We start from the raw sequence: 26,073 nt of genomic DNA on the forward strand, positions 1-26,073 counted from the left end.
TAATTATACTCATAGTTTCACAGACCACGTCAATGTAATACCAAATTAACATAATTCATCACTCATCAATTCACAATTAATATACATGTTCAACAGTTTAACCCACAGTTATATTTGCATAGACAAATTTAATGTATAGATATAGTTAATCAATTATTATGTAAATAATATGCATATAGTTCCTTTTTCTAAAATGTGGTAGCTCGTTTAATTCGTGAGCTAGCTGGTTAACGAATCGAGCTAGAATGTTAAAAGTGCTCAACTCGTGAAAAAAAACAATAGAACCAAGCCGACGGACCACGAGAATTTCGTGGGGCCCTAATTAGAGATGCACCTCAGATCATGTCTGCCCTTATTTCGATTCTCTCTTCGTCCGCTGGGCGGCTGGGCCACACTAAACCGCGGCCCACCTCACCACCACCAGTTTATTTTTCTGTTGCTGCCAAATGGTAGTGCCATGGCTTTGTTGTTTTCTCTTATCTCAATGCCTATGACACCACTCCAAGTCTCCAACTGCTAGGTCGACACAGACAAGTCACAAGTGTGCATAAAATTCGCAAACAACTAGCACCACACCGTAACTCGACTATTTTGCGCGGCAACACTCATGCTCGGAGTCGTAGTCGTGACACTTCAACGATGGGAGAAGTGTTTTTTTTTGTTGGCTATTCAGCTGAAGTTGGAGATTGATTTTGGCCGTCTAACTATAAAACCAGAAGCCTTTTACCATTTGACTATGAACCATTTACATTTAGTTATCGAGAGTGGTCTGAACTGCGTTTTTGCTGACAAGTGGCAGCGTCCAGCGTGTGTGTCGTGAACAAACCACACTGCCCTGCACGCCAAACACACATTACCCCTGTCCAGGCCGTTTCCCTCCTTTGCCGGCAAAGCCAAAATCGGCCGCGCCCAAACCGCGCACCCCACCTACCCCACCATTGGCTTCCCATGCGGCCCTTGTTGCCCTGCACGAGTGCACGCTGCGCCCACCGCACCGCGCCTCGCATCTCTGCCATCGCGCAGCATGCCAGCATGCCCGAGCACTAAACCACCGGCCAGTCGGGCCGCCCTCCGGGCCTTGTCCGAGCCCGGCAGGCGGCAGTGCCTATTGCCAGCCAGGAGACCGAGTTGGCCATGGCCTCCTCGTCATCTCCATTATCCCGCGTCGACAGAGAGACAGGACACCTGAGTACAGTTCAAAGCCGAGTGTGCAAGGAGCCTATTCATAAACATGGCGCGCGTCCATATTCCTGAACGGCTGAACCATTGCGAGTTGTTATGGTAATGATGAGCTCATGTAACAAGACATCAGCAGCAGATGACAGAACTAGATAATAGAATAATCCCGTGGATGATAAATTAGAAGGAAAAAAACAGTTTCCGATGCGACGAAGAAAAAAGTAACACCAGGGGGATTCAATGCTCCGGATGCTTTTTTGAGCAACAAAACCATTTACGTAAAGAATGGCGATGTCAAACATTCACAAACATCGGCTAAACCTACACCAGAGCCCAGAGGCAATTGCAGCCCTTTTACCTACAAGTTTACACAAATCTACGTAATAACCAGGAAGAAAACCCTTTGCCCAATGAAGAACACCCCAAAGAATACAAAACCACAGAGCAATGCTGCCCACCAACCCTACGGACTACAGCTACTAAACTACATCCTAAACAAGCCCACGTAATTCCATTCTGGAACCAGTAGTGTAGATCATGAAGATCTGCAAAGCATACATGCCCATTAATTAGTGTCTGGAACCTTGATCATTCCCCTTGTACAAGGGAGAAACTTACCAACACGTGAGTACGTGACCTGAGCATTGGCCTCAACGAGAAACACCCCATTATATCAATACTAGAATCAGATGGCTGGTGGAGACGAAGATTCAAATGAAGCTCGCAGTGGTCTGTTAACAAATGGGTGCTCCAGAAGTTGTGACGCAGAAGGCCGGCTCTCAGGATCAACTCTTACGCACTGGCCAATAAAATCTTGTGCCTCCTTAGACAGGTAGTTGGGAATAGTAGGCTGTTCCCCTCTTCCAATCATGAAGAAAGCATTTGTCTACAAGTAACAAAGCAACGTTATAGAGACATGAAAACCAATACTGGGCAAACTAGGTTACAGCTTCAAGGGAGAAGCATATTACATATATAATGATCTCATGCACTAGTTAAGGTGTTATATTTTCGCACAAGTGATCAAATCAAGGAAAAGCCTTCACTGAGACAGAAGCAAGTCCATCTTCGTAGGATTACAAAAGATACGAGCTTGCAAGAAAAACAAACAATGTCCTTCAATAAAAGACAAGAGAGAAGACTTTCCACAAAAAAAAGGCTTAAATAAATACAGAAGAGAGGAAACTTTTAACATTCTAATGTTAATTTATTGCAAAATACAGGAATAATTTTTTTTCTCTCTTCAACATAACTTCTAAAGTCTTCTCGACCAATTGTTCAACATTCTAGACATTAGATAAGGCCAACACAGTAAATAACATCTAAACATGCAGATATTTGAAAAGTATGAGTAAATCAATGTTAATTCACTGTAATATTGAAAATCAAAACATGACATACCCACTCGACATTAGGAAATGGTATTTGCCGGGTTAGCATTTCCAACACGGTGCAGCCAAGGCTCCATATATCAGCTGAAGGCCCATACATCTTTTTAGGATTAATAACCTGAAAATGCGAAGGTGAGTACTGAGTATGTTGCACACAAGAGATACACAAGTATTATCTTGTGAAAAATGATATCAAAATAGATAGTTTTCAATACAAAGAATGCTAATCACACAAAAAGTAATAAGAATGTTCAGGGGGCTATGGCAGAGTTTCCAATGGTTTCTTGTCTTTTGCAAGAACGCCACTTAGTTACCTCAGGTGCCATCCAGTAAACACTTCCTTTGCATGACCTTAGCATATTAATTTTTGACATCTGAAATTTGAACAAGAAAACTACAACCATAAGACAATGACACTGAGAACATGGAAATAATGAGCAGAAAGACGAAGGCTAACCTCCTTTGCCAATCCAAAATCTGCAAGCTTTACAGATCCATTTGCATGGACCAATATATTGGCGCATTTGATATCTCTGCATATGAAGCAATTGTTTCAGCAGCAGAAAGTAATGAGTCAAATAGAAGGATCAAGCAGACATATCCATGTCCCCACAAAAGTAATGAACACAATTAAGAAAGATAATGCACTACCTTTACTATTCGACAACTATCAGTATCAAGTTTTAGAATCAACCAGGATACACAGCTTTTTTTTTGGAAAAGGAATTTTTATTAATCTTAGTCAATTACATCGAGTGATACAATTACACTAAGAAAGCAACATTTGGATCCCGCGAGGGCTCTTCAAATCAGCCACTAACAAAGCAACATTTTGATCCCGTGAGGGCTCTCCAACAACAACGCCTCCAAAGAGAATATGATACGCTCACACACCGCCGTTGTAATGATCCAACCAATTGAGGCCAGACCCTAGGTTTTCATCATAGAGAACGGATCCTCGAATTTCAAACAATGGCTACAACAAACTAAGGTCAGACCTAGGGATTTCTCCCTGAAATCGAAGAAACAGATACACATAGTGCCACCATATCGGAGATCCAAAATATAGTCGCCACCCACAAACTGAGCTAGTGCCGTCATACCACTTAGTCTTAGCCCAACGACCACAAACTCTACGACAGACACAACACTCCATAGATGAGCATATCTACGACGACTGATTCACGAACACGCCAATTGGCACACAAATCAATCCACAAGATCCATCAAAAGATGATGCATCGTCTGAGTAAGCAAAGTCGCCAATCGATGCTAAGATGATACAAGCCACAAAGTATGTATGAACAACACTTGCTATGAAGACGTCGTTGCGAGGAGGAGATAGAGTCACCTTGTCAATCCGATGAATGCCATAGAGCCGACATCCGCAAGACGACAATGGCAACCGACCGCCGACCAAGGGCAAAAGGAACAACCTAAACCATCGTGTCCAACGCCAAGGCACAAGATCCGAAGGCATGACCCCTAGATCTGTCGGCACAGATAGCGCCAGAAGAGGCCGACGATGCCAAAGGGGAGCGGCCCCTGAGGCAGCCGGGATACCCTGCGTCAACCACCGACGGAGAGTAGTGCCAGCGGGGGACAGGCCAGCAGTGTCCACGACAACCACCGATGGGAAGCAATGACGCCTGCCGCCAGGGACGCCCGCAACGGCAGTGCCGGCCGCGCTCGCAACTCGCCGATGAAAAACCGTGCCTGCGGTGACCGGACTGACGATGCCCGAAGAGACCGGAAGCGACAAGACACCAAGAACGAGATGAAGATAAGAGGGGGAGGAAAGGTGGGACGCGGGGCGGGCCTTGAGCGCCGCTGTCGCCTTCGCCGCCGCCAGAAGAGGGGGAGGCCGACGGCGGGGAGCTAGAGTTTGGGGTGAGGTTTCTGGTGGGGGGCTTTAGGGTTTTGAATTTTTATTTACGAAACATGAGTGATAGAGTCTGAAATGGAAACTCTAACCCTAAATTAGGGTAGGCATGTGTATATATATTAATAGAGCATGCCTAGGCCAAAGCCCATTTACACAGATACAAACACAGTAATCCAACACCCCTCAACAATCACAACTCTAGCCTGTGCAGATGTTGAGATTGGACCGAAACTCCGAGAACATTGTGCATGGGAGCCCCTTGGTAAAGATGTCGGTGAATTGCAAAGTGGTCAGCGTAGAACACAGATATCACCAACAGCGACACGCTCGTGCCTCGCGAACGAAGTGGAGGTCGATCTCCACGTGGTTCGTGTGCTTGTGCTGCACAGGATTGGTGGAGAGGTAGATCCGGCTGACGTTGTCGAGTAGACGAGTGTGCATGTGCGAGAGGGATATGAAGCTCTCGGGGCAATTGACGGAGCTAGAACACCTCGGCCACGCCGTTAGTCACAACGCAATACTCGGCCTTAGTGCTAGAATGGGAGATGAAAGGCCACCACTTCAAGAACCAGAAGACGAGGTTGGCTCCCAAGAACATGGTGCAGCCAGAGGTGGACCAGCGCATGTCAGGACAGCCGGTCCAACCAATGTCGATGTAGATAACCAGCTCAGAAGGTAGAGAGGGCCGAAAAAGAAGATCATAGTCGAGGGTGCCACTGAGGTAGCGATGAATCCGCTTCACCGGTTTGGCTCCCACGAGGTGTGCATGTGAAGGCAAACCTGCTGGACCGCGTAGGCGATATCGGGACGGGTGAAGGTGAGGTAATGTCGAGCCCCGACAAGACTCTGATAGGCCTTCACGTCATCGACCTAGACACTGTCGTCATCGGAGACCTTCGCATGAGTGTCAACAGGCGTGGAGCAAGGCTTGCAGTCGGACATGCCAGTGTTATGGTCGCTAGATCGGTGAGGGATTGGAGAGGGGTATTGATGGCAGGAACGTCGGTCGGGGGCCTATGCCCACGACCGAGCAAGATGAGGGTTTCTCCCTTCTAATTCTTGTCTGCTTTATTTCTCATCCATTGATTACATAAATAGGCCGGTTGGCTGCCCCTATCTAGCTAGAGATCCTTATCTCCTAAAAACTCTCAACAAACTACTAACTGATAACCTTCCTAGATAATCTCAACTAATCTCCTAAATAATCTCAACTAATCTTATCTCTAACTATCCTTATCTAATCCCCCTTAGGGCCCATGGCTGCTGCTACCGCAGCCCCTCTGTGGGCATCCTTAAGTCCTGACACTACACCCCTCCTAGACAAGCAGCTCGCCCTCGAGCTGCCGCATAACGGGTGCTCAAAGACCAAGTCTACTTGACCCAAAACCAAACACCTAAAAGACAAGCCTTTTACATCTCGGCTTATCTTATTATTCCGAATCTGATTTTTTTACCCCATAAGATAAGGCGAACACGCACGTGTGCAACCACCTGGATCCCATGGACGCCATCTGCACGAAAGGGGAGCACATGGATGGGCACCTGGAATAGGTCGCAACAATAACCAGCGGAGGCGCCCTCGTGGCGGCCGGTAGCGGAATGTGGTGGCGCTAAATAGTGTGCCCTTGTTGATGACGAGGTGAGTGTCTTCCCTACCGCCGCTGCCGTAGAGTTGAAGTTCGTCGCCCGCGGGACACGTATCATGCTCGCACTTCGAGATAGCGGCCTGGTGCCACTGCTGATAGCCGTCCGACAAGGTGAGGTCGCGCCGACGTGTGCCGAGGTCAACCGTCACCAAGGCTGCCTTGAGCATCTGCCGGCGCATCTCCCGCACTTTCTGTCATGCAAGGAAGCCACGAGCAGCAGCTTGTATGCCCACAGCCGCCGGCGTCCGAAGCCATGCGGACAGCGCTAGCTGGTGTTGCTCATGTTGCACTGCTGCCTTGATTTGCAGCAGCCCTTGCATCTTTGTGAGATCAGCCCTTATGTTGGTCCACAAATCTCCCATCGATGGAGCTGGTGATTGCTGAGTCGTGGCTGCCCCTAGTGGCGTCGCCCATGGGGACGGAGACGCCGTCAACGAAGATGATGTAATGAAATTTGGCGTTGTCCCTGGGGATGGGCACGCCGGCGTCCAGGATGTGGTGACAAAATTGGCAGGCGATGCTGCCCATGGAGATAGGGACGTCGGTTGCCAGGATGGCGTGACGAAGGTGGCATGCGGCGCAGCCCATGGAGATGGGGACGTCGGTTGCCAGGACGGCGTGACGAAGGTGACATGCGGCGTTGTCCATGGAGATGGGGACGCCGATTGCCAGGATGACGTCACGAAATTGGCAGCAGAAGCCATGGGATCAGATCGAAACCCAAGCTAGCTGATACCAGATGTTATGGTCGCTAGATCGGTGAGGGATTGGAGAGGGGTATTGATGGCAGGAACGTCGGCCGGGGGCCTATGCCCACGGCCGAGCAAGATGAGGGTTTCTCCCTTCTAATTCTTGCCTGCTTTATTTCTCATCCATTGATTACATAAATAGGCCGGTTGGCTGCCCCTATCTAGCTAGAGATCCTTATCTCCTAAAAACTCTCAACAAACTACTAACTGATAACCTTCCTAGATAATCTCAACTAATCTCCTAAATAATCTCAACTAATCTTATCTCTAACTATCCTTATCTAATCCCCCTTAGGGCCCATGGCTGCTGCTACCGCAGCCCCTCTGTGGGCCTCCTTAGGTCCTGACAGCCAGCCTGCTCTAGAATGTCGACGTCATACATGCGCTAGTGAAAGGAGAGGGCCTAGGGCTTACGCTCCACGACAACCGCAAGGAAGTGGTGGAGAAGGCCCAAGTCATTGTAACACCCTAAATCCATCAATCAAAAGCAACCCAATAATTTATTGGTTTCCAATAGAAAGGAAAAATATTTATGTTTTCAAAAAAAATAAAATGGTGATATAAATAAATTGAACAATTTTTTTGAGTAAATAAAATTTTATCAATTGTTTGATGCATTCATGTCGAAGCACAAACTTTGTTTCACTCGATTTGTAAATCTAATACATGAATTTAATTTGGTGAGGAAATCTCATTTTATAAAATAAAAAGGAGTTGTTAAAATATGGTTTTTAGAATATGCATAGGTTTCGTTTGTAGGTATCTGTGAAAACTTCATTTTGATTTATTCATTTTTTTGGAGCCCAATCTATTTAAATAGTAGATTTTTTCCCTAAAATTATCTATTCTTTAAATTATGTATTCTATTTATAAAAATATTATTATAATTTTTTGAGATATTTTAGAAAAAATATTTATTTATAATTTTCAATGAATTACCTATTTAAAAAATTTGTAAATAAAAAAGAAAAAATAATTTCGAAATAAAGAAAGAAAGAAAAAAACGCACGAGCCTAGCTCCCATACGTGTATTTTCCCTATCTCCCTCATCTCTTCTTTACTATGTCATGTGGGGCCCTTGTGTCATATTGGTCTTCAATCCCTCAGCGTTTGGCTGTTCGCATGACGCATGCGCCCATGTGCCGCTCGACCGAGCCTGCAGCCGCTCTAGCTCCCCTCTCCCATATTCCGTGACGTGGAGAGCACGCCCCAGCCCTCGCGGCGGCCCCCGCGGACGTAGGCTCCAGTGCGCAGCAGCCAGCCCGCGGTGGCGTTTCCAGTTCCTGTGCGAGTACTAGTGCGCGATGTTTCTTGAACGCCATTAATGGCTACCTCGTTAGTTCTCTGTGGAATCCAATCAATGCAGCGCCACCCGCCTCTTCGCCTCCTCCATTAACAGTACAACACTCCTCTCTCCACTGCCGCAGCCACTCGGCTACCACCAGTGAATGCCACGGTCGACGCCCTTGCTTCACCTCCCGGCGTCCCCTCGCTGTCCCTCCTCTACCCGCCTATAAAAGCGGCCGAAGCCCTTCCTTCCATTGCCCCCTGCTCGCCATCTCTCCTCTTGCCACCATGCTGCTGCTACTGCTATGACACAGCCGTGTCGTACCTGCGCTAGCTGCGACGTCGTGGCCTAGAAGCTCGCCTCCTGTTCTGATTGCTGCTGCTTGCACCGCGGCTCCGACCGTGTTGCTGGACACGTCGATTTCTCCCAACGCTCCGAGCCACCATGTTGAAGCCTCGTCGTCCGTTGTTGCATCGTCCCTAAGCTCCCTACGTCTGCTCCATCGTTGTCGCGCCTACCCTTGACGTGATCTAAGGTAGAAGACATGATTTATTTTTGCACGCTACCCTCCCGTCTACACATTATATTGTTCGGATTTTGTGACGTTTGTTATTTTTAATAAACTGAATATTAGGAATCCAAATAATAGAAATGACTTTGTTAATTTCATAATTATGTGATAAGCATTTTAATCCAACAGTTAACATATTTTCAGAGTTTAATTTGAATTACGATTGTTATAAAGAAATATTAAATGACATTTACAATAAATATCATGTTTTTCAGAATTTAACAATGTTTATTATAGATGTTTAGATATAGCCATCTTAAATAGAAATTTAAAAGAATATGTAGACCATATATTTCTTAATAAAAATAAAAGATAAATATATGTCTAATTATATTTCCAATAAAATTGATTTAGCCTTATATTCAAGTTCTTATAAATGATGATATATTATGTCTCACAATGTTTAAAAGTAATATAGGGTTTTTCCTAAAATAAGTGTTAAAATGGATTAACTAGTCTTCTTGGTTTTGTAAACTAAAATGATAGTTTATATAATATCGAATGCAGTTTCCTTATTAATGAATTAGATCATTTGTTTCTAAATTATAATTACTTAATTAGTTTTCTAGGCATGATTAACCATCCATCAAATTAAGTCCATATTATTTTTATATTACTTAGTTTTCCCTAAAGAATAAAATAATAAAATTAATGTTCACGTTAGTTTATAATTAAAATGTTAGTTTAGATGTTGTTTTGTATATAACGTTCTTAATAAAAATGGAGGCTAGTGTTTTCTTAAGAAAAAGTGAATATAATTAATTGTTTAATTATCTGTTGCATAAAAACCTATCTAGGCCATGTATTTTCTTAATGAAAATAAATATAATTATTTGTTTAATCATCCTTCCACATAAAACTCTATTAGGCCTATATAATATCTTTTCATCAATAAATATTTTACAATATGTTTTGTAATGTTTCATAAATCAATGTTTAATATGTTTCATAACGCATTAATCTTAGATATATAACATATATCTTCTCTAAAAAGTTAAAAAGGTTTAATATTGTTATAACGTGTTTTATCACCCTATAAACCCTTAATCTTAGACATATCACATATGACGTTTTATGAAAGATTAATTTGGTGAACCTAATATTTGTATATTTTAATTAAGATATTTTCAAGCTCATGTCTTGTTTTATAAAGTATAGATCACACATTTTTTGAAAAGAATACCCTCTTATTATAGCTATTACTTGCGATGTTTTTGAAAAGCGAACGCTCTCTTTTCGTTAGGCTTTCTTTTAACTTTACGTATGGTGAATGTTGTATGTTATTGAGTGGTGTTTGTTCTTCTTGTTTGTTTGTGTGATATTCAGTGATTGATCTAATAGTTGAGAATCAAGTGCTATTCCGTGGAAGAACCTCAAGTTTTCAATAAGCAAGGCAAGTGGACTTCTCCCTCTGCATACTCTGTTTGATCCCAAACAATACATTTAATAAAGTTTATTCTTTTGGATATATATGCATAATTTGATGGATTACCTATTCAGATACACCTAACCTTTCCAACCTTATTCCTTGATCAAACCTGGGAATTATACTTTACCTTCGTAGCTATGCTATCGCTACAACTTAACTTTATGCAGTCACTCCCGCTTATGATATTAATGTTCCAAAATGGTAAGTTTACATTATTGTTGTTAACCCGATGGTTAAACAAGATCATTGCATATTAAATGGAACATGGAGTGACCACCCGGGATAACAGTGCAACCACAAGTGCTATCATGGCTCTGGCTTTGGTAATTAGTTTTATATGCTTAGTGCCTGGCAACCTTACCTGAAATATGGGCAAGAGGGGGAGCGGTAGGTGTTGGCAGCCCACGTTAACATGGGGACGTATTCTTGGCTAAGGTACCTCACCCAGGGGGCCACCACCATCGTCTTTAGAAACCTTAGCGGGTTGCTTCGTATTAAGTGTATTTTGTGAAAGCCTCATAGTGGATCCCTAGCCACTCACCTCGGAAGTGTTTACGGGTTTTGGCCGACCCAGGCTAGAGGGGATACATGGCTTGTGGGTAAAGTTGTGCCACCTCTGCAGAGTGTAAAACTGATATATCAGCCGTGCTCACGGTTATGAGCAGCCTGGACTCCTCACATGATAATTGAACTTGAAGATGGAAATAAATCGAGATCCGATGATCTACCAATGGTTTGCTTAAGTGGTTTCACTTAAGTGTTTTTGATATACTCATATACTTTTGTTTAATGGGAATACTTGGGATTCACACTTATTAGTAAGACAGGTGTTGTTAATAAAATGTTGACCAACTAAAATGCCTACTGCTCAACATTAGCCTCACCTTGTTACCTTGCATTAGTTTTTCCCCTACTTGCTGAGCCCCGACCATAAGTGAGCTCACCCTTGCTTAATTTTGATCAGAAGTTTGCAGATGAAGATATGATGCTCAACTCCATGGATGCTAGTCTAGTGATACCTCCGGTCATCTTCCTGTGGATGGATGTCCATGTTCGCTGTACTTTGATGAATAAAGGTTAAGACATTATGTCTGTTTGAAGTGTAATATGTTAATAAAGTCGTTATTTACGCTTTTATGCATTGTTCTTTTGATATATTACACTTGTGATGTCAACATATGTGTGGAAATAGATCCTGGCACACATATGCTATGCACCCGGCTCTGTCCTTGGAAACGGGTGTGACAGAAGTGGTATCAAAGCAATGTGACCGTAGGTCGCTAGATTAGTTAGAAATGGAAAGCCAAATCAGTCTTTCAAAAGCTTGACATATTGTCCTCCATAAAAACTTACTTTATATCAAAACTCGTCTCTTTTATTTTCAACTCTTCTAGTCTAATTTTGGTCTATCAGAAGACTCTACTCAGAAGCACTACAAGATGATCAAGTTACGATTGTGGAATTTGAAGTGAAGTCTACCGGAAGGAACCCTTTAGAAGCTATTGAAGATGCCCCATTCTCTGTCTTATCCCCGCCCCGCAAGAAGTTTTCGTTATAGATCTCTTGGATCTATTGCCACTCTTCTTGGTTAGGTTGATAGGATAGCTCTATAGTACTGAGTTTTCGACTAGATCGGTAAAGACAACGTTATATTGTGGTTGTTTTCTAAATATTCTTATATAACCCTTGATTTCTTCTACTCTTTCTTTCTTGCCATTGTATTGTCATCTTTGGACAATATTTACCTCAATATATCGAACCCTTGTCTCTCTACTCTCCTTGATAACGCCTTTATATATTTTGTATCCTTAAAAAAAACTTTCTCATATCCTTGGTTGTATAATTTATCCTCGCTTCACCAGTTAGTGGTTATCTTATTTCACTCTTGGTCATTAACAATAATGTTTGGATCTTGTCTACCTCCTTGTCATTTTTTTATCTGATTCCTTAATTTTATAATCCCTTCCTTATTCCTAACCTTGTCCCGCCTTTCGAAAAAAACTATAAGAAATTGTTTTTCCCTAGGCAAGATTGCCTTTTGATTGAATGAATAACATCGAGTTATGTTGTGCTGATATGTTTGAGTTCATGTTAGTTATCTTTGTGACTATGTTTGATTTGCTTCTTTGTAATGATTGTTGGTGTATTGTGTGACTTTTGTCCACAATGGCATCAATTAGCTAGGAAAAACCTTAGATAGATGGGTTTTCTCTGCTCTCTATAATCTATCTTTGCTCAACCCTTTAGTCCCTTCCATTCTTCCATACCCATACAGATGTCAGACCTTGGAATGTCAACTACAAGTGATGTCACTAAGTGCAAAGAATGTGGTGTGTTGACAAGTCAAAACAATATTATAAATAAAACAGTTGATGAACAGACATTCAAGACCCAAAAGGATGAACAACCAAACCAACAGACAAGTGACCTTGGAACATGTTGTTGTTGTGAGTACTATGGAATTCCTTGTCGCCAGATCAGTACAAACGAAAGTGAAACCACAAAACAGAAGAACCGGATTTTATTTTCTGGCATAAACAGACAGATGTCTTCCCAAGAACAACTAGTAGAAGATGCACTATCAAACGATGAATTGCCAGGTTTTCCAAAAAGGAAACATCACAAGGATGCCCAACCCTAAGAAGAAACACATGAGTGTACATTGATGGATGGACTATTACTTACACACACTTACAGCCCCGTCGTCGCATCAGGTCCAAGAAACAAAAAGGGAAACATGGAAAAAGTCAAGAATTAACCGCAAGAAAAGCTTGCTATCTATGTGGACGTGAAGGTCATTACTTCCGTAATTGTCCTGAGAAGAGTTCACTACAGATCACCCCTGAGATAAAGCTATCTCAGTCTTCAGACATGAAATATGAACAAAAATGTACAGAAACTTCTATCAACAATGTGAAGAACAACAAAAGGAACAGGAAAATCTTTGGATACATGAGTAGTCCACTTCAACCACAAGCAAAAGCCCCGAAACACATGGATACCCAAATAGAAGAGTCAAGCCAGACTCAGCTATATGAGATACAGACCCCCAATCATCCCTCATCACCTGTTGGTCAAGCAAAGTTGACTCGCAAAGAACTCAAAGCAAAGAGGTGCTTGTTTTTACTGCAAGAATGAAGAACATATCATTCGTCAATGCCCTAAGAAGCGTCTAGACCGACTTAAGAAGAAGTCCGCGAAGCAGTCCCCAGTTAGCATCAAGACAACGCCTGAAATACTAGAAGAGGAAAGCTATAATCTAGGAGACCAGCCAGTCTATAATTACGATGATAAGGGTCGCCTGATTAGTATAAATTGCGGAGCAAGGAAGGAATGAGTTTCTTAAGTTTGGAACAATCCGGTGTGAACCACCTATGAATAACCATGTATCGCCTTTGTTTTCTTGCTAGCCATCCCTAATCTCGAGGACGAGATTCTTTTTAGGGGGATAGATTTTGTAACACCCTAAATCCATCAATCAAAAGCAACCCAATAATTTATTGGTTTCCAATAGAAAGGAAAAATATTTATGTTTTCAAAAAAAATAAAATGGTGATATAAATAAATTGAACAATTTTTTTTGAGTAAATAAAATTTTATCAATTGTTTGATGCATTCATGTCGAAGCACAAACTTTGTTTCACTCGATTTGTAAATCTAATACATGAATTTAATTTGGTGAGGAAATCTCATTTTATAAAATAAAAAGGAGTTGTTAAAATATGGTTTTTAGAATATGCATAGGTTTCGTTTGTAGGTATCTGTGAAAACTTCATTTTGATTTATTCATTTTTTTGGAGCCCAATCTATTTAAATAGTAGATTTTTTCCCTAAAATTATCTATTCTTTAAATTATGTATTCTATTTATAAAAATATTATTATAATTTTTTGAGATATTTTAGAAAAAATATTTATTTATAATTTTCAATGAATTACCTATTTAAAAAATTTGTAAATAAAAAAGAAAAAATAATTTCGAAATAAAGAAAGAAAGAAAAAAACGCACGAGCCTAGCTCCCATACGTGTATTTTCCCTATCTCCCTCATCTCTTCTTTACTATGTCATGTGGGGCCCTTGTGTCATATTGGTCTTCAATCCCTCAGCGTTTGGCTGTTCGCATGACGCATGCGCCCATGTGCCGCTCGACCGAGCCTGCAGCCGCTCTAGCTCCCCTCTCCCATATTCCGTGACGCGGAGAGCACGCCCCAGCCCTCGCGGCGGCCCCCGCGGACGTAGGCTCCAGTGCGCAGCAGCCAGCCCGCGGTGGCGTTTCCAGTTCCTGTGCGAGTACTAGTGCGCGATGTTTCTTGAACGCCATTAATGGCTACCTCGTTAGTTCTCTGTGGAATCCAATCAATGCAGCGCCACCCGCCTCTTCGCCTCCTCCATTAACAGTACAACACTCCTCTCTCCACTGCCGCAGCCACTCGGCTACCACCAGTGAATGCCACGGTCGACGCCCTTGCTTCACCTCCCGGCGTCCCCTCGCTGTCCCTCCTCTACCCGCCTATAAAAGCGGCCGAAGCCCTTCCTTCCATTGCCCCCTGCTCGCCATCTCTCCTCTTGCCACCATGCTGCTGCTACTGCTATGACACAGCCGTGTCGTACCTGCGCTAGCTGCGACGTCGTGGCCTAGAAGCTCGCCTCCTGTTCTGATTGCTGCTGCTTGCACCGCGGCTCCGACCGTGTTGCTGGACACGTCGATTTCTCCCAACGCTCCGAGCCACCATGTTGAAGCCTCGTCGTCCGTTGTTGCATCGTCCCTAAGCTCCCTACGTCTGCTCCATCGTTGTCGCGCCTACCCTTGACGTGATCTAAGGTAGAAGACATGATTTATTTTTGCACGCTACCCTCCCGTCTACACATTATATTGTTCGGATTTTGTGACGTTTGTTATTTTTAATAAACTGAATATTAGGAATCCAAATAATAGAAATGACTTTGTTAATTTCATAATTATGTGATAAGCATTTTAATCCAACAGTTAACATATTTTCAGAGTTTAATTTGAATTACGATTGTTATAAAGAAATATTAAATGACATTTACAATAAATATCATGTTTTTCAGAATTTAACAATGTTTATTATAGATGTTTAGATATAGCCATCTTAAATAGAAATTTAAAAGAATATGTAGACCATATATTTCTTAATAAAAATAAAAGATAAATATATGTCTAATTATATTTCCAATAAAATTGATTTAGCCTTATATTCAAGTTCTTATAAATGATGATATATTATGTCTCACAATGTTTAAAAGTAATATAGGGTTTTTCCTAAAATAAGTGTTAAAATGGATTAACTAGTCTTCTTGGTTTTGTAAACTAAAATGATAGTTTATATAATATCGAATGCAGTTTCCTTATTAATGAATTAGATCATTTGTTTCTAAATTATAATTACTTAATTAGTTTTCTAGGCATGATTAACCATCCATCAAATTAAGTCCATATTATTTTTATATTACTTAGTTTTCCCTAAAGAATAAAATAATAAAATTAATGTTCACGTTAGTTTATAATTAAAATGTTAGTTTAGATGTTGTTTTGTATATAACGTTCTTAATAAAAATGGAGGCTAGTGTTTTCTTAAGAAAAAGTGAATATAATTAATTGTTTAATTATCTGTTGCATAAAAACCTATCTAGGCCATGTATTTTCTTAATGAAAATAAATATAATTATTTGTTTAATCATCCTTCCACATAAAACTCTATTAGGCCTATATAATATCTTTTCATCAATAAATATTTTACAATATGTTTTGTAATGTTTCATAAATCAATGTTTAATATGTTTCATAACGCATTAATCTTAGATATATAACATATATCTTCTCTAAAAAGTTAAAAAGGTTTAATATTGTTATAACGTGTTTTATCACCCTATAAACCCTTAATCTTAGACATATCACATATGACGTTTTATGAAAGATTAATTTGGTGAACCTAATATTTGTATATTTTAATTAAGATATTTTCAAGCTCATGTCTTGTTTTATAAAGTATAGATCACACATTTTTTGAAAAGAATACCCTCTTATTATAGCTATTACTTGCGATGTTTTTGAAAAGCGAACGCTCTCTTTTCGTTAGGCTTTCTTTTAACTTTACGTATGGTGAATGTTGTATGTTATTGAGTGGTGTTTGTTCTTCTTGTTTGTTTGTGTGATATTCAGTGATTGATCTAATAGTTGAGAATCAAGTGCTATTCCGTGGAAGAACCTCAAGTTTTCAATAAGCAAGGCAAGTGGACTTCTCCCTCTGCATACTCTGTTTGATCCCAAACAATACATTTAATAAAGTTTATTCTTTTGGATATATATGCATAATTTGATGGATTACCTATTCAGATACACCTAACCTTTCCAACCTTATTCCTTGATCAAACCTGGGAATTATACTTTACCTTCGTAGCTATGCTATCGCTACAACTTAACTTTATGCAGTCACTCCCGCTTATGATATTAATGTTCCAAAATGGTAAGTTTACATTATTGTTGTTAACCCGATGGTTAAACAAGATCATTGCATATTAAATGGAACATGGAGTGACCACCCGGGATAACAGTGCAACCACAAGTGCTATCATGGCTCTGGCTTTGGTAATTAGCTTTATATGCTTAGTGCCTGGCAACCTTACCTGAAATATGGGCAAGAGGGGGAGCGGTAGGTGTTGGCAGCCCACGTTAACATGGGGACGTATTCTTGGCTAAGGTACCTCACCCAGGGGGCCACCACCATCGTCTTTAGAAACCTTAGCGGGTTGCTTCGTATTAAGTGTATTTTGTGAAAGCCTCATAGTGGATCCCTAGCCACTCACCTCGGAAGTGTTTACGGGTTTTGGCCGACCCAGGCTAGAGGGGATACATGGCTTGTGGGTAAAGTTGTGCCACCTCTGCAGAGTGTAAAACTGATATATCAGCCGTGCTCACGGTTATGAGCAGCCTGGACTCCTCACATGATAATTGAACTTGAAGATGGAAATAAATCGAGATCCGATGATCTACCAATGGTTTGCTTAAGTGGTTTCACTTAAGTGTTTTTGATATACTCATATACTTTTGTTTAATGGGAATACTTGGGATTCACACTTATTAGTAAGACAGGTGTTGTTAATAAAATGTTGACCAACTAAAATGCCTACTGCTCAACATTAGCCTCACCTTGTTACCTTGCATTAGTTTTTCCCCTACTTGCTGAGCCCCGACCATAAGTGAGCTCACCCTTGCTTAATTTTGATCAGAAGTTTGCAGATGAAGATATGATGCTCAACTCCATGGATGCTAGTCTAGTGATACCTCCGGTCATCTTCCTGTGGATGGATGTCCATGTTCGCTGTACTTTGATGAATAAAGGTTAAGACATTATGTCTGTTTGAAGTGTAATATGTTAATAAAGTCGTTATTTACGCTTTTATGCATTGTTCTTTTGATATATTACACTTGTGATGTCAACATATGTGTGGAAATAGATCCTGGCACACATATGCTATGCACCCGGCTCTGTCCTTGGAAACGGGTGTGACAGTCATTCATCATGAACTCACGCTGCAGGGAGGCGATCGTGTGCTGGAGAAGGGCGGCATTGGACGCCATGAGCATGATGTCGTCGGTGTAGAGCAGGACTAATAGTGTTGTCGTTGCGTTGAAGGAAGAACAGAGATGTGTCCGGCTTGGCCTCGACAAAGAGGGAGACTAAGTAGAAGACAAAGCGACTATACCAGGCCCGCGGCACCTGCTTGAGGCCATACAAATAGCAATTAAACTTACACACCATATCCAAACGAGTGGAGTCGACGAAACCGGCGAGTTGGCTGCAGTAGATCGTCTCGGTCGAAGTGTCATGAAGGAAGGCATTCATGACGTCCAGCTGGTGAACCGCCTAGTCCCGGGAGAGGGTGAGGGAGAGAATGGTCCAAACGGTGGTGGGCTCCGAGACGCTGAGTGAAGCCTCGAAGGACCCAACAGAGCTTGTACTGAACCAGGGTACCATCGGCCTTGAGTTTGTGATTGAAGATCCACTTGTCGGTGACCACGTTGGTGCATGGGTGACACCACCAAATCTCAGGCGTGGTTAACCAACAAGGCCTCATACTCCTCCATAGCACGAAGCTAGTGTGTATCAGCGAGCGCGCTATAGATGGATGAGAGGACAAGCGAGGGAGGCGGAGTGGCGGTGGTCATGAGCACCAAACGATCGATTGGTTGGAGAACATCGGCTGATCGCATGTGACCATTGGGTGGACATGGCGGGGTTGCGGTGGATGGCGACCGGATGGTGCACTGGTGGCTCATCATGGGAGCGGGCCAGGGCACGGAGCGACTCGTCAGAAGAGTGGACTTGTGGATCGGACCGCACACACCGCTGGTAGACACGGGCGGTACCGGAGAAGCGAGTCGAAGATGGTCGAAGAGGCAAGGCCGCGTGTGGCACAGGCAAAGGCGACTGGGTCGCGCATGGCGCGGAAGATGTCGTCGGAAGATGTCGTCGAGACCAGGGGTAGGGGAAGAGGAGGGATGTCGACGAGAGCGACGTCAAGGAGAGAATCGAGGTCTAGAGGTGGGGAGGAGCGAGGAAACGTCCTCATCGAAATCGTCGGGTGGGGAAGGAAACCGGTAGGGGGTACATCCCACGGTGGTCCATGTCGCGCGGAGGTGGGCACCGGTCGACCTACAGGTTGCCAGAGGGAGGGGTGGTTGCCTGGCTGCTAGGGGAGAGGAGGGAGAGGAGAAAGCTTGATACCATGATAGAGTCTGAAATGGAAACCCTAACCTTAATTTAGGGTAGACATGTGCATATATATTAATAGAGTATGGGTTGGGCTAAAGCCCATTTACACAGATACAAACACAGTAATCCAACAATGAGGAACAACATAACCTCCAAACTTTGTGACTCTGGTATATGACTGAATGGCACACTCATAAAAAGGTGGACCAGGGCAATATGTAGTTCTAGAAGTAGAGATGAGAAAATAAGTTTGTTTCTCTAAATATGCAATTAGCAACAGAATAACACATGGGCTAAAAAAACATTTTTTCTTCCATGGCATTACTCTTTGTTGGACTTAAGATTTAAAAAACAAGTTGTTGCCACTACAGCACTGAAAACATTAATTTATCCCCAAAAATATTAGATGATGGGCATCTTTGTACCTGTGGACCACATTTCTCTCATGGAGATAAACCAATCCATTAAGAATCTGCCTTGTGTATGCAGAGACTTGTGATTCTCGTAGTTTATACTTTTGATAGAGGGATGAAAGAGACCCTTGTGTGACAAGCTCAATAAAAATATAGAGTTTGGATTCTTCCTGCATTGAAACATAAATGGATCACATGAGTTTATCAATATCACTAAGACATGCATATAAAAGAGGGTGCAAATGTCATAACAATCAGTTAAATCCAATCATCTCTTGTCTAAATGAATAAACAGGCAGTATTGAAAGAATAGGAGAGTGCCTTGTCAGTTCCATAATACTGGACTATATTTTCATGTTCAAACTGACTGAGGAGTGCAATTTCCTGAAAAAGACAAAACTCAAAATTAGAGCTGGAGATTAGTGACAAATGTAGCCTAACCGAACAGATGATATTATGAGATTAATCAGCAGCTATAACCTGCTCAAGTGCAACAATAGATTGTTGTGCGTTGCTTCCTTGGTCAAGCAAAGATACTTCCTTCACAGCAAAAAATGCACCCTCACTGCAGATTCATTGGCATGAGTTTAAGATATTTCTAATGAAGCAACAAAAGAAAGAGCACACTTTTACACTATTTCAACTGGTGTTTGACTTCGATTCTATGATCAGGTATTCAAGTGAAACATGTTCTCAATGTCACCTGAGATGTATCATTCATGCATTCAATTTGTAAAGTATTTTTATGAAAGAAAATCATCCATTTACCGATTACTTTGTTCTCTAACATGTTGGAGAACCGCGTACGGCGTATCATTTCATCAAAAAGAGAGAAGAAACTATACAAGGGAGAGGGAAAGTAGTAGAAACTCTTAGCTAGGGTGGTAATGGGCTCTAAATTCTACACTATAAAATTTAAGGATCAGATCGTATTTGGACCGAGCTCTATTTCTATTCATTTTCGAACTAAAATTAATTAAGGGGTCAAACAAATCGTGAAGAAACATTTGGATCGTGATCCATTACCACTCCTACTCTTAGCACCCCCCCCCCTCCCGACTAGAGACAACCTAGAGGAAAATATCACATGACTCCATGAATTCCAACGTAGTCCGAAGCAAGTTGGGATAGTTATTTTCTATACACTCCTATTCAAGACTAAATCTTTAGGTATATTCCACCCTTTCAAGTTTTCTTTTAATGCCTCTTCCCATACCACGTATCACGTTCCCGTTTCTCGACCCCATCGATCTGGGAACCTGGCTACTAAGTTCAGAAGGTGTCAATTGAAACTTTGTGACCCACATTCCTATTTCCTCGTTGAGCTATGAGATGTTAGTTTAATTCAATATATTAAATTAATTGTGAAAACATAGCGTCTTGTTCACTGCCTAAATCATTACTAGAGGAAAACTCAGGATTCAGGAACCAAACGAAAAAGATGTTCAAGCTTAGGGCCTGTTTGGATCCATGGTGCTAAAGTTTAGCACTACACTTTTAGTACTCATAGATCCAAATAGGAGTGCTAAAAGATGCTAAAAGTGAAGTGCTAAACTTTAGCACCCAACAACAGTTGAGCACCTTAATGTATGATCCAAACAGACCCTTATTACAAAGGGCTATTTGGACTACGCCTAATACTATAAAGAACAAAACAACTTATAAAATATGGGTCGGTGTTTCGAATAAGCACCGACGAGTAAATTTGTGTATGTGTGTTTTAGGCCCAGAGGATTATACTGGTTCGGGTTGAATGTCCCTACTCCGGTCTTTGGTGGCTTGCGCTACCTGCACCTGATTGTTTGTAGTAGGGGATACAGACGAGCGAGAGAGGGAGGAGTTATCAAGTCTCTTTGTGTGGTGTTCTATTCATCTTGTTCCGTTCTCATGAGGCCGACCCCTCCTTTTATAGATCAAGGAGGGGACCTCTTACAATGCCTTCTTCCGTAAGGGAACATAATATAAGGTAAAAAATGGATCCGTCCTCGATAAATCTGGTCGCGTGTCGGTGCCCTTTCCCGCGTGGGTCTTATGTCATATCTAGGGGTGGGCGTTCGGGTTAGCCAAAAATTTCGGGTCGGGTAATTCGGGTATTTAAAATTTCGGGTTTTGAGAATCGATACCCGAAATTACAACGGGTTTTACAATACCCGAAAATTAGGGTACCCGAAATTTCGGGTTCGGGTATTCCCGAACTACCCGAACTGTTGTGTTGGCTTCATGAAAACACATACAACCTATTAAATTAGTATAAAATATAGTTTGAATAATGATATACATGGATATATAAAACACAAGCAATCTACAATCACAAGTTATGCACACTTACACATAATTATAGATGTACAAATTAATAATTAAACATGACATGAGTACATGACACATGAAAGTTCGGGTATTTCGGGTACCCGATTGTGATACCCGAAATAAATTCGGGTTTTGCAAGTTGCTACCCGAAATTCTCGAACAAAATTCGGGTTTCGGGTATTTCAGGTTCGGCTTCAGGTATTCCGGGTTCGGGTTTCGGGTTTTTTGCCCAGTCCTAGTCATATCTTCAAGATTTCCTAGGAAAGGCGTGATCCGTGCTGGCGACGAAAGTCCAAGTGCCATCATTACTGGATTTTGTCTGTAACTCTCCCTACACCGACCCTCTTCTTTGTAGCATGCCTGGCGGTCCCTTCCATATCTCATATAGGGTCGTAGAGCATCTAGGGGTAGGGGGATCCAGGCCTAGGTTTCGTAGGTCATGAGTGGGTGGAAGACCAACACTACCTGTGTCGCACTCTGCCAGTTGGCGTGGTTAATGAGGGGTACGTAAAGCTGGTGGTGTGGCTGTTGGAACCAGACCGCCGACACATGGCGTGACCGTCGGGTCCCACACACACGGCGCACCCACCTAGGCCGTCGGGCCGCAACACACGCACCCGAACGCATAGTAGCGGACTTTAGGTCTGTTGGGCTAACACTTCCCGCAAAAAGCTAGCCCATTAGGGGGTTGCACCCTGAACCATATAACCCATGCTTGCCGACCCACAACACACAATGTGGGACTATTCCTAACAATTTCCCCCTCACATTGTGAGCTGAGATTTGTCGGAGAATGAACTGGGCCAACCTGGCCCTGAAACCAATTGTTGGAACTGGCCGACACATGGCGCGCCCGTCGGGCCGCCCGCATACATGAGGCGCCCACCCAGGTCGTCGGGTCGCGACACACGCGTTCAAACGCATAGCAGCGGGCTTTAGGTCTGTTGGGCCAACACTCCCCCAAAAAGCTACCCATTAGGGGGTTGCACCCTCAACCATATAAGTGATGTTTGCCCACCCACAACACACAATGTGGGACTATTCCCAAACAATCGCTACTGTTGGGAATATAGGTCGGGTTTTTTGGGCTAGCACGAGCACGGACCAAAAACAGGAGCCCAAAGCACGGTCCAACACGAAATAATATGGCCGGGCTAGAACAGCCCGAAGGTGGGCCTAGGCCAGGCCTCAAATTCTGGCCTGTCAGGCCCCGACATGGCTCACTCGCATGGGTCGACACGGCCCAATGAAGCTCATATTGTTTAATTTATTTAATTTAGTAAGCTATGGACTTTATGTGGTTGTAATGTTTGGACTTTATGTGGTCAAATGATCCTCGCATTGTTTAATATCTTTAATTTAATAAGCTATGGACTTTATGTGGTTGTAATATTTGGACTTATGTGGTTCAAATATATGGACCGAGCTTGAGCCGGCACGGCCCAACGAAGGCATGATGTGCTTTGGGGCCGGGCTGGACCACTGTTTCTACTCTTTGGCTAGCACAGCACGACCCAAAAGTTTTTGGGCCTTCTTGGCCTAAGCCCATTTGGCCCGAAGCACGATGGGCCCAGGCCAGCCCGGCCCAATTCCCAACACTAGGTGTGGCCAACCTGAGTTCGCCAGACCCACTCGAGTGGGTCTTGATCGGCTCCCCCCCCCCAGCTAGTTCCCCAGCTCGTTCGACCCGTCAGTTTACCCCGCGAAGGGCCACTAGGATAGGGGTTTAGTAACCCAGAGGTAAGCCCTTTAGTTGTGGGTCCGAGGACCCTGAGTTTCGTACCCCAACAATATGTATATACTAGGCCACCTCCAACGGTGCCCTGTATACCTTCCCCACCCCACGTAGGGTGATTTTTGGGGTGAAAACCCCCCTCCATAGGTTCCCCCCACAGCCCACCCCATACGGGGAGAGAGAGGCAGCTCCCCCGTATATGGGGTGAGTTCAAATCTCCCCCCCACACTTTAATTACTCCATTACTTTGTGATATTAACCCCTTTTTTAAGTACTGTAATCTGAAAACGATGTGTATAGTAGTACAAATAGTCTATGCTTTTTTAAAACTTCAAAAAGTGATGAAAAAATATCAAATAACTGAACTATAGTATATATGGGGAGATGAATACAGTTAATGGTTGGAGATATCATGTATGTGGGGGGGGAGTATCTTTTGAGGTAATGTAGTAAAATATAATAGAAAGTACAGATATGGGATAAATGTGGGGGGAATGGTTGGAGATGGTATTAGACCAAAGGCTTATATTTTGAGGTGACTGATGAGTAACAAAGTAATTATGCAAACAACATGATATCACAGTAATATTCATAAGCACGGGGACTTACTCACTGATCCCCTCGTACACCATCCCAAATGAGCCGCTTCCCAGAAGAGCACCACGCATCCATGATTTAATGTTCCGCTTGAACTTGCCATTCGGTGAAATGATGAACATGGCCTCCGTGGTTGTACTGGACGCGTCATCATCATTCGTCGTCGACAATGAAGAAGTTCCAGTGAACCCCTCGAAAGTCTCTCCTATCCTCAATTCCTTCAGCTCGCCCTCCACCGCTGCGTCCCCATCCTCAACATCATTCTCTTCCTCTTTGTCCGAATTGCAACGACTGTCGACACTTCCTCCCAGTCCCAGTTCACTTCCCTGATCCCTGGGAGCAAACGACTGCACAATGTCCCAAGCGGACCCAGTCATGTCATTGTCAACGAAGGACCTCCTAACTGGCGGAGGAGCTAGTGCACCAATTGGCGGAGGCGGGGAGAGTAAAGGCGGCCGTGCACCCCGTATCCCTACCTCCCCGCCTCCCCTCCTTGGCGAAGGCAGGGGCAAACCCCCGACGGGAGCCACGACAGCAGAGGCAGGGGCAGCGTTGGGTGACTCCTCGGGCGCCGCAACGGTAGGCTCCTCCGCCGACTCGGTGGCGGTGGAAGCAGGCGAAGAGTGGAGTGACTCCTCGGGAATGGGGGCAGGGAAGGAGCGAGTCGGCTGAGCACCGGGCGCCGAGACCGCCCGCGCAATCGGCGAGGTTTCGTCGGCGGGTGTGGACGGGTCGAGGCGGGAGCGCGGGAGGAGGTCGGAGTTAGACCGCGACTTGCGCGCCTCCCAGGCCGCGACGGGGACGGCGAAATCCTCGGGCCCCGAGAGCCCCAGGCTGCGGCAGAGCTCGTCGACCTCCCCCTCCACGCTCCCGCTGATTCGGAGGTCCGCGCCGGGGGCAAGGTCCAGGGAGCGCGAGGGCCGGAGCCCCGGCGAGCGCTGCTGCTCCGCGGAGGACGAGGACGACCACGACGCGGACGCCCCCGCGCTCGCCTCGTACTCGATGCGCTTCACTGCGTTGCGGCGATCCAACCGCGGGCTCCGTCCGCGGCTCCCGCTCCCGCCGCCGCCGCGGCTGCTGGAGTCCATGGAGGCGTCCGCCCCGCCGCGGCGGCGGCCGGAGGACGAGCCGGAGGAGGACTGCTTACGGCTCCACGAGAACATCTGGATCCATACAGGGGGAGCAGCTCACACCTAAAATCTAAGCTCCATGGGAGCCGGAGCGCGTCGGGATTCGGACTCGGTTTCGCACACGCTGTTGCGCCGCAGCATCGGGGAAGGATTGGGGGAGGAGCTTGACTGCTTGCGAGAAGGGTATGGCGTGTGCCTTGGCATCGTGGTTGGAAGTGAAATTTCATTCTACAATACACTGCACAAGCGGCGAACACTCTTTCGGGTCTATGCTAGGTGGGCCGCAATTACGCAGGGCCCAGTGGAAGAGACGTGGAGGCTAGCGGCTGGCAGTTCTGTGGGTGGGTTTAAGGAAGTGGCGGAGCACTGGCGGGACGCGGGTTGACTGCGACGACGAAGGGGTGGTGCGGTAAAGAAGGGGTTGAGACAGACCCGCGTGGGGGCCGGCGTCAGTGGAAGAACACGAAGGAAATGGCTGCCGTCGGCTTGGTGGATGTGAGGTCAGTGTGGGCGGGACGGGAGCGGGAGCCTGTAATGGCCTAATGGGAACGGGGCTGCAGCCTAGACTAAACCTCCACGCTGTCAACGGCGGCGGCCGCGCACTGCGGCGGTTACCGGTGACTATAGGTGTACATTCGTGCCGCCCGACCCGGCCCAAGTCCAAAAAGGCCTGTATTATTTGAATTTCAGGCTGGCCCATGGGCCTAGTCCTCGGCCCACGGCCCGACCCATAATTGCTTAAACGTGTCGGACTTATTTCGGACGGCCCGAAATTATAAAAGCCCGAAATTCAATTTTTGGCCGAAATTCACATTAGGGCTCGAAATTCAATTTTTGGCCCGAAATTCAGTTTTTGGCCCAAAATTCACATTAGAGCCCTAAATTCAAAATAATAATAAAACAAATAAAAGACAAGACAAATAAATTTGAACAAAATCAAACTTAATATTTATATTAAAGTTACCACAGCTATGAAATGACTACCTTGTTTATAAATCATTTTGTTAGAAGGAAAA

General features: G+C 44.0%; 1 protein-coding gene across 3 annotated transcripts; it reads right to left on the minus strand.

Moving 5' to 3' along the window:
- Positions 1-1,413: 1,413 nt before the first annotated feature.
- LOC100279294 (uncharacterized) lies at positions 1,414-25,200 on the minus strand. Of its 3 annotated transcripts, XM_008674364.4 has the most exons (10): positions 24,404-25,199; positions 23,940-24,274; positions 19,769-19,853; positions 19,610-19,672; positions 19,301-19,458; positions 3,028-3,103; positions 2,885-2,944; positions 2,581-2,688; positions 1,798-2,065; positions 1,414-1,724 (listed from the first exon to the last, which is right to left on the minus strand). In XM_008674364.4, exons 1-9 carry the CDS (start codon positions 25,088-25,090, stop codon positions 1,865-1,867), a joined length of 1,773 nt encoding a protein of 590 aa, XP_008672586.1. In that variant the 5' UTR covers positions 25,091-25,199; the 3' UTR covers positions 1,414-1,724; positions 1,798-1,864. The 3 variants fall into 3 exon arrangements, 2 of the variants coding, with proteins under 2 accessions (XP_008672586.1, NP_001352994.1); NR_158727.1 differs by having other exon boundaries at positions 23,940-25,200; NM_001366065.1 differs by having other exon boundaries at positions 1,433-1,724; positions 1,817-2,065; positions 23,940-25,200.
- Positions 25,201-26,073: the final 873 nt, after the last annotated feature.

The sequence above is a fragment of the Zea mays genome, chromosome 1 (assembly GCF_902167145.1).
Source record: "Zea mays cultivar B73 chromosome 1, Zm-B73-REFERENCE-NAM-5.0, whole genome shotgun sequence".
In the NCBI taxonomy this organism is placed as follows: Eukaryota; Viridiplantae; Streptophyta; class Magnoliopsida; order Poales; family Poaceae; genus Zea; species Zea mays.

Coding starts and splice junctions, on each gene's coding strand:
- LOC100279294 (NM_001366065.1), bottom strand. CDS start 25,090: ATGTTCTCGTGGAGCCGTAAGCAGTCCTCCTCCGGCTCGTCCTCCGGC. Junction 19,854..23,939: donor GTGTACGAGGGGATCAGTGA/GTAAGTCCCCGT, acceptor ATGAATCTGCAG/TGAGGGTGCATTTTTTGCTG. Junction 2,689..2,884: donor TTTACTGGATGGCACCTGAG/GTAACTAAGTGG, acceptor TCGCATTTTCAG/GTTATTAATCCTAAAAAGAT.